Source organism: Natrix helvetica, assembly GCF_964273705.1.
Source record: "Natrix helvetica genome assembly, chromosome: 1".
Classification (NCBI taxonomy): Eukaryota; Metazoa; Chordata; class Lepidosauria; order Squamata; family Natricidae; genus Natrix; species Natrix helvetica.
The window spans coordinates 136,952,901-136,966,111 of record NC_138548.1 but is presented as its reverse complement, the minus strand read 5'-3'; the positions used below and the strand labels follow the sequence as shown (position 1 = coordinate 136,966,111).

The 13,211-nt window shown below is 41.2% G+C and overlaps 1 protein-coding gene across 2 annotated transcripts in view; it reads left to right on the top strand.

The window, feature by feature from the left end:
• The window catches only part of SLC12A8 (solute carrier family 12 member 8), a 75,206-nt gene that overhangs the window by 38,480 nt on the left and 23,515 nt on the right, over nucleotides 1-13,211 (top strand). For both annotated transcript variants that reach the window (XM_081936391.1, XM_081936392.1), the window contains exons 7-8: nucleotides 5,475-5,562; nucleotides 7,846-7,933. In XM_081936391.1, coding sequence (XP_081792517.1) covers nucleotides 5,475-5,562; nucleotides 7,846-7,933 — 176 coding nt within the window. The remainder of the gene's footprint in view (nucleotides 1-5,474; nucleotides 5,563-7,845; nucleotides 7,934-13,211) is intronic.

Below are 13,211 nucleotides of genomic sequence, written 5' to 3'. Positions count from 1 at the left end.
AAGGTAGGCGTTTATGCAGTGGTTAAAGTCAGAAGACACTGAAAACTGATTAGAAATGTTAGAAGAATCAATTTGGCTATAAACTGGGAGACCATGAGTTCTAGCTTTGCCTTTGGCACAAATCCAGCTGAGTCACCTTGGGCCAGTCTGTTTCTCTCAGCTCCAGGAAAGAGGAGACAAGGACAAACCACTTTTAAAACTTTAGGGACTTGTTCAGGCAGTCGCCAGGAATAAATACTGACTCAAAGGTACAATAATGATAATAGGAGGAAGTAAGGCTGGGGTTATCAGAATCTACTAAAGAATATGCAGTGGCCAAAGAGAGAGCAAATGTTTTAATTTCTGCATCCACCAGATAACTGGTAGTCAGCAAATTATTCCATTTTTTAAAAAGCTCTATAACGAATTTAAAAGATGCAAGAGATGAAAGTTACTTTGTGTTCATATGCACAGGGAGAAAACATGTGTGTGTGTGTATGCATGTATGTAGGTATGTATTTGTGTTACAACGCCTGGTATGCCCAAATATGGGAGGGAGCTCACTACTCCCCCTTTCTGTCCTTTGGCTCATTACAGAGGACCATCCAGGCAGAAAACCATATTTTTATTTTTAATGTTGCCTTTTTATATTTGTGTTGTTGTCAGCATTTGACTCAGTCCCTAGGGGTTTGTTGTGGTCAAAACTGCTTAAAAGTTCTATTGACAGACGTTCTTAATCTTGCTGTTCTTAATTAGGTCCTTGTATAATCAGACCTCCAGCCAGGTCAGGTGTGGTCTGCAGGGAGAACTTTCTAATCCTATCCCGATTAAGAATGGAGTAAGGCAGGGATGTGTTCTGGCTCCTCTCCTGTTTAATATATTTTTATCTGACCTGGCTGGTTACATCAGACATATTGAGTCACACGCCCCGAAGCTGACAACTACAAAGATCCCGCTTCTTCTTTACGCTGATGATGCGGTTCTCCTTTCATTGTCAAGGCCAGGACTGAAAAGATTACTTTCTGCATTTGGGTCTTACTGTGCTGAAAACCATTTGGCTATTAACTATGATAAATCAAAAGTAGTAGTGTTTACTAGAGCACAGAAATTGTATAACTGGGATATCAGTGGCAATGCTGTTAAGCAGGTTTTCCATTTTAAGTATCTAGGTATTCAATTTCAGAACACTGGTGCCTGGACTAGACATCGAACCCAGGTGCTGAACTCGGCCTCCTGTAGTCACCAGCAGATTTTAAGATTCTTTTATACCCAGGGTGGCCAGTTCATTCCTTCTGCCTTACATATTTACAAAGCCAAAACGCTGGCCCAAACTCTTTACGGCATTCCCATATGGATACGGGGCTTCAAGGATTGCATTGAAAGAACCCAGGCTGCTTTTCTTAGAAAACTTCTGGGTCTTCCCCCTTGCGTTGGTTTTGCCTCGATGTACCTGGAACTGGGCATTCAATCGGTGGAATGTATGGCCTGGATAAACACCTTTAAATGGTGGTTTCGGGTGCTCTTTCTGGCAGTTCCTGGCAGCTACCTCTCCCTGGTGTTCACAGACTCCCATATTCTCGCTGGGAGAAAGAGCTGCTGAAGAAACTTCATTTGCTAGGTTTCACGGAGGATGCCTTGGGGAACTACGACCTCAAGGATGCCCAATTTAGGATAGTCCAACGGCTTGTGGACATTGATTTACAATATCTACAAGCCAGAGCCAATAAAACTTGCTCCCCCCTGACTCTCAACCAAGTTAATAACTATGGACTGAGGATGGGCTTTCTATTTTTATAGCCTAACCATTCCCAAGTACAGAAGAGCTTTTTCCCTAGCTCGCTTCAATGTCTTGCCCTCAGCACTTCTGGATGGTCGTTTCAAGAGGCTCCCGATTAACGAGCGGCTGTGCCCTTGTGACAGAGCCGAGGTTGAGACAGCGGAGCATGTCCTTCTATTTTGCCCTATGTATAGCGCGGACAGATCTAGGTTACTGTCTCTTCCTGAAATCGTCCCTTCTGGACTTGATGGCTGTGATTTGTTTGTGCATTGCCTTGGGGATGTCTCCTTGTACATCACCTCTCAGGTTTCAAGGTTTTTCTTGAGAGCTGTGACCATTAGAGGAAAAAGCTGTAACCTCCCTTAGTTGAGCTTTTGGTGACTGGCTGCTGTGTCTCTTTTGTAGTGGTCGTGTTTTTGTCTGTGACTGTAAATAAAGTATTATTATTATTTCAATATTTGTGTTATATTTGTGCTGATAAATAAATAAAGGGAGACTAGTATAGATCTATTTCAAGTTATTTAGCTCTCATACCCTTACTAGGATTTGAACCTGGGCTGTATTACATATTAGGCAGAAGTCTTAGCCACTAAGCCACAGGCTCTCCTCCTTATCAGCTGAGCCAGGGAAATAGGTATGTATTTGTGTTACAACCCCTGGTATGCCCAAATATGGGAGGGAGCTCACTATTTCCCCTTTCTGTCCTTGGGCTCATTATAGAGGACCATCCAGGCAGAAAACCATATTTTTATTTTTAATGTTGCCTTTTTGTATTTGTGTTGTATTTGTGCTGATAAATATTTGTGCTGATTGTATTTGTGCTGATTGATAAATATTTGTGCTGATTGTATTTGTGCTGATAAATAAAGGACAGAAAGGGGGAATAGTGAGTAGTGAGCTCCCTCCCATATTTGGGCATACCAGGGGTTGTAACACAAGTACATAAAGTCTCCCTTTATTTATTTATCAGCACAAATACAACACACACACACACATACACACACACACATATATATCAGCATCAGGAGCTACAACTGCATTGGTATTATTTTTAGCACCACCTTCTGCTAACACAGTTCTATAAATCCGTGCTTGCTGATCAGCAAAAGTTTTTTGGGGGTGAGGATTCTGTTCCTGTAGTTTGCTGCCTGCTTCATCGCTTTTCATTTTAGAAAAAAAAAGGAAACTTAAATGTGCTCTTATGCTCTGGGAGGGAGAATACAGCAGGAGTAATGTAGGCAAGAGAGCCACCCTATAAAAGTGGATGAAAACTTAACTAAATTAGGTGGTGTGACATTTGATCTCTGGCTGCACAGGCCAAGCTCTCTCTAGCCCTCATTGCACCATACCAGAATTCATGATTTGGTCTCATTGATGCTAATCCATAGTGCTGAACTAAGTTACTCCTTGCTCCAGTGGTGTTAAACTAGGCTTGGAATTTCCTTGACGGGAAATAATTGGACTATTATGAATTGAAGTGTTTGTGTTATTTTTTTCCTGAATACCTCTGTACTTTGTTTGTATGTTTGCTTGCCATGTGTCCCAGTGATACAAGGATAATGATTTAATGTTATTATATAGTTATATAAGCAAGACCATCACACAAAACAGCTCATTTCTTAGAAATTGGTACTTGGTACTTAAAGCATTTCAAAGGAAACCTCTGGCTTTCTTCCCAAATACTTTGTCATGTGATAAATTAAGTACTGACTTTTAAAAAAAAACCAAACTGTTGAATCAGTTGTATGTAAACTTGTAGGTCTGGGATATGTTGATTTTTCAGTTAGATCAGTCACAACCATAGGTGATTAAGCTGTTTTGGATGTATACAAATATTTACCATGTACTTATTCAATGAACTGGAATAATGTTCTTCTGTCTGATGATTTTTGACTGACGTATTTTGCTTGTGTAACAATCCTTAGCTTAATTATTCAGAAATAAGGCCTAATGAATTCAGTGATCTGTATAAATATGATTAGTACCGTGAAGGCTTATCTATTAATAAGAAGACTCATAAACTTATAGTTGAGAGTCATTATTCCAGGGGTGGGCTGCTGGGGGTTCACAAGGGCTCAGGCTATCCTCTAGCTAGGATTCTGCCCAGTTTGGCGAACCCCCAAATGCCACCCCTGGCTGGCCCTGCCTGCTCCTCCCCTCCCACCTCATCCTGCCCCTCCCAGGAGTCTTCACACTTCATGCCAGATAAGTGCAGGGCCTTTGTGGAGTCTTGGGGAGGGTGAAAAACAGGCCTACCAGAAGTTCTGGAAGTCTAGAAACAGTCCAATTTCCAGCCTCTGGAGGTGCTCCGGAGCACGGGGGAAGCAGTTTTCGCACTGTCAGAGACTCGAGGAAAGCCTCTGGAGCCCGGGGAGGGTGAAAAATGCCCCCCCCCTGTGGTGCAGAAGGCAACTAGGCCACGCCCACCCAGCAACGGGGCAGCGAACCCGTTGCTGCAATTTTTGAAGCCCACCCCTGCATTATTCCTATGGAGGTCTTAATCGCTTCAACAGAGAGTGAATGTAGACAGCATCAAACTATATTTAATATGTCAAACATTGTGGGTTATCTCCTGGTTGGAGCTAGTTTGAATTAAAACAAAGGAAAAGCACTATTTGAGCAAAGGCATATCTAACTGATTGATGGCTGTTAAGTAGATGGTGGATATTGATCCTATTAATTGACTTTGGGCTGCAAGTATGGTTCAATAGTCTTTTAACTGAAAGATATAATTGTATTAAGAGTTGCTGAATAGTTATTTCCGTTTCCTATTAAATGTGTGAGTATGACTTCACAAATACGGGTAGTCCTCAACTTACAACAGTTCATTTCGTGACCGTTCAAAGTTACAACGGCACAGAAAAAAGTGACGCGACCGTTTTTCACATGGCCATTGTAGCATCCCCGTCGTCACCTGATCAAAATTCATATGCTTAACAACTGACTCATATTTATGACAGTTGCAGTCCCCCCTGGGTCATGTGACCCACATTTTGGGACCTTCTGAGAAGCAGAGTCAATGGGGAAGCCAGATTCACTTAACAACCATGTGACTAACTTAATAACTGCAGTGATTCACTTAGCAACTGTGGCAAGAAAAGTCGAAAATGGGGCAAAATTCAATTAACTGCCTCACTTAGCAACAGACAATTTGAGTTCCATTGTGGTCGTAAGCTGAAGACTACTCAATTCAATTTAATCCTTTTTAAACATTTAGTTATTTGCAAAAAGAGCCACTTGATCCAAAAGGTAAGGCGTGGGCAACAGTCCTCAGACATTAACAATCTGAAGGCTTATTGTTTTTTTTTAAAACAAAAACAGGGAACAAAAGTTTCCTGTGAAAGTGTCAGAATCTGTCACGTATATGGAGATAACCACTCATGTAATGGGGAGCAGAGCTGAAAGGTTTGCCAAGTTCAGTGTTAGCAGGCATTTGGAAAGGGACTGTTTTCAAGTGATAGTTTTCAGATAAGCTGTTTTTGTCTAAATCCGTGCCTTCTAGTACATTGTCCAATTTAGAACAAAGAATCTCTTTGTGGGTATGTGGTTAGCATCCTGTTGCCAGTGGATACCTAGTTGCTTAATCATGAAGCTGTATACATGGCACCCGATATCAGTATGTGCACCGGGGTTGGGATTTTTTTTCCCCCTAAAGAAAAAGGTCATCGTCTTACAGACCACTAACTCTGTTGTGTTTATTTTTGTGCTCAAATTGCAGGAGTGATGGCTGGGTTTAATATGAGTGGAGATCTTAGGAAACCCGCAACGAATATCCCTCTAGGATCTTTATCTGCCATTGGCATTTCGTAAGTCCTTATAAATAAAGAGGAACACCTCCTTGGGGGGAAAAATGTTTCTGCTCGGACTAACTTTCTGCCCATCTCTGTTCTGCAGTCAATCCATTTCCTATTATAATAACTTTTCCTCTTTCTCTCTCTCTTTTGTATCAAAGTTGGCAGGGATTCGGCTGTTTGTCCCTGATCACTTTCTGTCCCGGACACATTACGAAGAGATAAATGAGTTAATATCCTTCCATCTTTTTCACTTTTCCAAATTTAGTGAACATAAACCTTTTCAGAATAATTATAGGACTGATAAATAAATAACAAATAAATAATTAGCTCTCCTTCCTAGTAGGAAATATCCCATGAGCAACATTAAGGTATGAACTGCCTTTCCTTATGCTCCCTACAAATTCCTAGATACGTTTTACAGCACACTGATTTTTAGGAAGAATTTAGGAAGAATTCTTAAATAAAGCAGGCCCATTACCTGTGGCTTCATTATTAACTCATTAAAACAATTTTGCTACCAATCTCGCCACAAAGTAAATTGGATACCTTGATATTTATATGATATTGTCTCATTTTCATTTGCAGGTGAATGATTTCAGTCATAGTCAGAGAATGTGGGACAGGACTTAAAGATTTGATTATATGCCTTGCTGGATAGCTACTTCCTAACACAGTAATTAAACATTAGGAGCTAATATTTTGTAGGCTTAGAGAAATTAGATCCAACTGCTGAATGGTATGCTATGTGTGAGCATGGGAAGAAGATTATCAGCCTTAATCATATTATATTTGTAAGGCAGAGTATGGTTTCAGGAAGAAAAAGGAAAACAAACTCGTAGGAAACTCCCCCGCCTCATTATATGGCGTCACCTCACTCCTTTAAACTACTTTTTAGCTATTCACATTTTTAAATAAAGATTTGACTCTTTATCAACATTTACAGTTCTTGCAAACTGTGTAATATTAGCCTAAATACATTCTAATAAAGAAGAATATTTGTAGCACCTTCTTACTGTTTTCTCATTCGTGTTCTTTTTCCCTTCCTCATTTTTTTATAAGTATTGTTTTCAATTCTCCAGCTTTTATATTGCATCTTTGAGTGGGCATATCCTGTCTTTTTGTTTAGGCTGCTCAATTCAGCTTCTGGTACATGCATGATGGCAATGATTTATCTCTTTCACAATAATCGGAATAAAATATAAATACAAATAGCTTCCTTAGCTTTCTGACACTGATTTAATTGTTTTGAGGAATATCGTTGTTTTGAAAAATCCATTTAATTTGAATTCAGTTCCTAGGCATCATTTTTGTTATAGTAATGAAAAAACTATAATAAACCTAATTCATAAAATTATGAAATGTTTTAGCAATGTATCCTTAGTCCTAAGCAAATAGATCCAGACTGATAAATTGAGGATCTATTCTAGGAGTTAGATTTGGATAGCAGAGGAACAATTGATATTCTTACATCTGCCCATTAAAAGGTAGATTGGGCTCTTTTCCTCAATGGAACTACATTGTACAAGTGGTACCTCTGTACTCATCATTAATTGGTTCTGGGAGGAGCAACAAGTACTAAAAATGACAAGGGCCAAATAAATCATGTGACTTACCACATGACCCTTTGTTTGAGCCAGAAAGGACTTCCTGTCTGTTCCTTTTTTATGTCAGCAACCTTCCCAACATGGCCAATTTCCTATCTGCCCTCTGTGGCCATCCCCCACTTTCTTTTGCAGCAAACTTCCCAGCATAGGCAACTTCCTGTCTGTTCTCTGGACACCACCTCTTTCCTATTGCAGCAAATAGCAAACAAACAAGTACCAGGACAATATTTTCACGTCAAAATCCATTGAGAACCAAATTCGACATGCTATAAAATAGTCAAATACCAATGTACCACTGTAGAATTTCCAACTTTGGATCTGCTATTTCATAGTTGGACCCTCCCTTTCCATTCTTGCAGAGTGAGATTGAAATGATGTTCCTCTAGCATTTGCATTCAAATTTACATCTATTTCAGTTGCATCCACAACACGTAGTGTTTCTCAACCTTGGCCACTTTAAGATGTTTAGATTTCAATTCCCAGAATTCCCCAGTCAGCCCAGCTGCCTGGTGAATTATGGGAGTTGAAGTCCACACATCTTAAGGCAACTAAGGATGAGAAACACTATGTACCTTAAATGATTAAAATATTTTCGGAGCAAAGGAAAACTACTGCTTACTGAACTAGCTTATGCTATTAAGGACATTATTTTTTTAAAAAAAAGCTGTGATTTTTTTTTATTTCTTTGCAGGTGGTTTTTATACATTGTTTTTGTTTTTTTACTGGGAGCTATTTGTACCCGGGACTCACTCCGCTCTAATTTTATGATAGCAGAAAAGGTAACTTTGAATACATAAGGCAAATCTTTTAATACTGAATTAAATTATGTGGTTTCTTGATAGTATAGTCTTTATTGTCACTGTACAAAATAAATACAACAAAATTGGTTATGATGAAGAACAATGATGTTTACCTATTGGCCAAATTGTTTCTCAGAATCAACTGTAAGTCCTCTCTCCTATAGCCCCTTGGAAATGCTCCAAATTTGTTCCCATGGTTAGGGGAGAACCTCTAGCAGTGGTGGGTTTCAAAAATTTTTGGAACCTACTCTGTGGGTGTGGCCTCCTTTGTGGGAGTGGCTTGCCAGCCATGTGACCTGGTGGGAGTGGCTTGCCGGCCATGTGACCGGGTGGGAGTGGCTTGCTGGCCATGTGACCGGGTGGGAGTGGCTTGGCAGTCATGTGACCGAATGGGAGTGGCCAAGACAATGTCACTGAATTTTTTGCCCCAATGAATGATCTACAAAAAGAAGATATCAAAAAGGAAATTTATTATTTTGTGCACTTACTACTTAAATAAGATTAAAATAAGTACACAAAACAATAAAAGAGATACTTACAGAAGGTAAGTAGCTTACTACTTACTACTTGCATTTCAAAGGAAATAAATACATATTTAATTTTACACATGTTAACAGCTGTTGGAATTGTGTTTGCACAACAGTAGAAAAAACAAAGATATGAAAATGAATAAATATTAGAATGTGCAAGAATGAATAAATTGACAATTAAAACCAAGAAGGCTTTGAATACTTTTTCACGTGGAATTTGTTTTATCAATTGCTAACTAACAGAAACAGCAATTAGAAATCTAAAAGTATGAAAGAAAACACCAATTATGAAAGGAAAGGTCATTAAAATGTATAAGGAAATATTATTAGTACTTGATCATTATTAATGTGTAGATAACTGCAGGACATTACATACCCACAAACACAAACTATGACAGTGCCAGGAAAACACACACACACACACACAAAAAAAAAAACAATTTCCCCCCAAAAGACTGCAGATGAAACCAGTTTTTTTCCCTAACCCTAAGAACAGGAAAGACAAAGCCACAGGAATAAAAACCATCAAGGCATTGTGGGAAATTATAAAGGACAGTGCCAGGAAGCTCACAGAACCAGCAACCACCTCACAATTACCTAAACAACCAGGTATCACACAGAAACACACAAAATCTGGCAAAGCTGCCTTGCACCAACCTGGCCTGCCCATAGAAAAGAAGCCACCTTGAGACACATACCATACACCAACCTGTACACTTAAAAGCAACATATTGCATCACAAATAAAACATTTGCAAAAAGGAATAACATTTCTTGTAATAAACATTCTATAAACAATAAATAAATAAAAATTCCCTAAAAATAATTAAAAACCACCAGGTTCAGAGAACACCAAAGGACCCCACAGTCCTCTCCCTCCTTATCTTTTTCCTTTTTGTCCTTCGACTTCTCCTCCTCCTCCTTTCCCCACAACCCCATCTAGCACTGATGATGTTACCTAGTTTGGTAGTGAAATGTCTGTAAAAAAAACCCACCAAGCTCAGAAAGCAGCAAGGATCCCACTTTCCCCCACCTCCTCCCTCTTTCTCCTTTTTGTTCCCCCCCCCCCAAAGACTGCAAATGAAACCAGTGTTTTCCCCCCCCCTAACCCTAAGGACAGGAAAGACAAAGCCACTGGAATAAAAACCATCAAGACATTGTGGGAAATTATAAAGGACAGTGCCAGGAAGCTCACAGAACCAGCAACCACCTCACAATTACCTAAACAACCAGGGTGAAACACATTAAATGTGGCAAAGCTGCCTTGCACCAACCTGGCCTGCCCATAGAAAAGCACCCACTTTGAGATATATAAACCTGGTCTGAACACTTTTAAGCAACATATTGCACCACAAAGAAAACATTTGCAAAAAGGAATAACATTTCTTGTAGTAAATATATTTTATAACAATTAAAACATAAAAATTCCCAAACAATAATTTAAAAAAGATATTCTATAAATAAAAAAAATCCTTAAAAACCAATGTTAAGTATTCCACCAGCAATAATTTATACTATAACTATTTTAAGGTATTGTACCAACTGTAACCATTATTCCACCAGCAATAATTTATACTGTAACCATTTCAAACTATTCCACACACAATAATTTAAAATGAAACCATTAAAAACATTCAATACACAATAAATTACAATAAAACAATATAAAACAATTCTATACACAATACATTTTAAAGTATTGAGTATAGAATATTTTAAAATGGTTTATTTTAATTTATTTTGGATATAATCTTTTTTAAAATAGTCTGAGACAATTTTAAAAAAGAATCCATACACAATAAATTGAAGTAAACCATTTTAAAATATTCTATACTCAATACTTTTAAGTAAAATTATTTAAAAAAATTCTATGCACAATAAATAAAATATTATTTTAAAATACATTAAAAAAATAAAAGAAAAAAAAACCAGGTTACCTACCAGCAGGCAGAATCAGCAGCTCTCCGATGCTGCAACAGGCAGCAGACAGGCAGAGAGGCAGGAGGACAGGTAAGACTGTTTAAGACTGCTTAGGGCTTAGCCAGCCAGGCGAGGCTGGAGAGGGGAGGGTGGGGGGCTTTTGGCCTAGCCTCGCGGAGGCTTGCCGCCCACGCCAGCCCGGTGCTTCATCGAGGAAAGGCCCAGGGGCCTTTCCTCGGCGAAGCTAGCTTCCCGGCGGCCGCGCGTTCCATGCGACGACGACGCTTCGTCCTGGAAAGGCCCAGGGGCCTTTCCCGGATGAAGCTAGCTTCCCGGCGGCCGCGCGTTCCATGCGACGCCGGCGCTTTGTCCCGGAAAGGCCCAGGGGCCTTTCCCCGGCGAAGCTAGCTTCCCGGCGGCCGCGCGTTCCATGCGACGCCGGCGCTTCGTCCTGGAAAGGCCCAGGGGCCTTTCCCGGACGAAGCTAGCTTCCCGGCGGCCACGCGTTCCACGTGACGCCGGCGCTTTGTCCCGGAAAGGCCCAGGGGCCTTTCCCCGGCGAAGCTAGCTTCCCGGCGGCCGCGCGTTCCATGCGACGCCGGCGCTTCGTCCTGGAAAGGCCCAGGGGCCTTTCCCTGGCGAAGCTAGCTTCCCGGCGGCCGCGCGTTCCATGCGACGCCGGCGCTTCGTCCTGGAAAGGCCCAGGGGCCTTTCCCGGACGAAGCTAGCTTCCCGGCGGCCGTGTTCCACGCGACGCCGGCGCTTCGTCCCGGAAAGGCCCAGGGGCCTTTCCCGGGCGAAGCTAGCTTCCCGGCGGCCGAGCATTCCACGCGACCCCGGCGCTTCGTCCCGGAAAGGCCCAGAGGCCTTTCCTGGGTGAAGCTAGCTGCCCACCGCCCGCACGGCCCACGCCAGCCCGCCGCTTCAGCGAGGGAAGGCCTAGAGGACTTTCCTCGCCAAAGCTAGCCTCCCGCCCCCCCCTCGCGCTTAGTTGCTTACCTGAGGGAAGCAGCAAGCTCCTGGAAGGCGAAGAGAAGGGAGTTTTGAAATGGAGGACCCGCTTTTAAACGGGTCGCCTCCAGCCCGCTCACTGATTGGCTGGACTCCAGCCAATCAGTGAGCGGCTGGCTGGGCTAGCTAGTTTAGTGCGGATGGGCAGGGGAGCGAGCGAGCTGCATTGGGACGGCAAGGGCGATTGAGCGACAGGACCGGTGCCGGTTCCCAGAAGTTACTTCCGGGTTCGGTCGCCAACCGGTTCGCGCGATCCGGTGCGAACCGGTAGGAACCCACCACTGACCTCTAGGGTATATTTTGTGACTAAAAGAGCCAAAAAGAGAGAAGGAAACAAAAAGAACCAGTTACAGAATACAACACTGAATTTCACTCTGAGTCTGGAGCATATCATCATGATTTTATTCTATAGTTTGTGAATACATTTTCCCTGCTTTTGGTCTCTTTCCACACCTTAGTTTTCTTTAAGCAAACAATAATCTTTGCTGCCTTACAATGTATAATAACAAAATTCCATGACTTTTTTCAAATGTTTGTCCATCAATCCCTGGTGTTTTATCTAAACGTAGAGTCAGAAACTAAAAGACCTTAGTTGCCAAAGCTAAACAAAACGTCTCGTAATAAAGTCCACTGGGTAGGTGGGAAGTATTTTAAAAGCATTTACTACTTGGAGAGATGCTCCAAAATAATGTTCAACATAACTGGCAAGCACCTTGAGTGACAGCCTGCTACAGAATTGATTGTGTGCATTCCAGGACATTTTCTGCTTGTATCACAATAGTGGGTGAAGAGATTATTCTTACCACCTAAGAATCAACCTTTGTTCTTTCCCAAAATGAAATTTCTTTACTCTTTCTTTTAAAGAACATAGGTATACTCTCAGTTGTCTTAATATGCATATGTGTATATAGCATGAATTCCTAAGTTGGCAGAAGCTGGGACAAGTAACAGGAGCTCACTCCATTACGCGGCGCTAAGGATTCAAACTGCTGAACTGCCAAAAAATAGGGACCACCTTTTGTGGGAAGGTGACAGCATCCGGTGCGCCTTCGGCATTTAGTCATGCCGACCATATGACTATGGAGACTTCTTTGGACAGCGTCAGTTCTTCGGCTTTGAAACGGAGATGAGCACCGCCCCCTAGAGTCGGGAATGACTAGCACATATGTGTGAGGGGAACCTTAGCTTTATATGACATGAGGCCTTTTTACTTTCTTACTACTGTATTAACTGAGCTTTGCACCTTATTTTTCACTGTAGCCTTAAATAAGATTTTATAACATTAAACTGGAGCACAGAGAAACAGGTTGCTTGATATGAAACATTCTTTCTCATACAGATAACAACTAAAAATTAATTTCAAACCATAGGTTATTAATCTGTGGCCCACGAACTCTATAACAGCCTGCCAAATTCTCAAATACACATTTGAGACGATCAGATTGTGCCCTGCGCATCTGCATGTAGCTGATAGGCTTTTAAAAATCTTTTGGTTCAAAGATTCATCCCCTCAGCCATTGCCATGAGCTGCAAACCTGCCTTTCTTGCCAGTATTTCGGAACAAGAAGAGTGGAGTTGTTTCATTTTTGTCTTAACAATTCTGTAAAACAAATTAAGCTGACAAAAAATGACTGACTCACCCAATAAATTGCATACCTAACCAGGACACATCACATTGTGTGCTTAGGTAGTCCTGCATTCAGTTTATAGGCAGAAGCTACTCTTGATGGATTTCTATTGCTTTATATGGAGAGAATATGTTCTCTGCCCTAGTTCAGAATTTAGCACCTATTATAC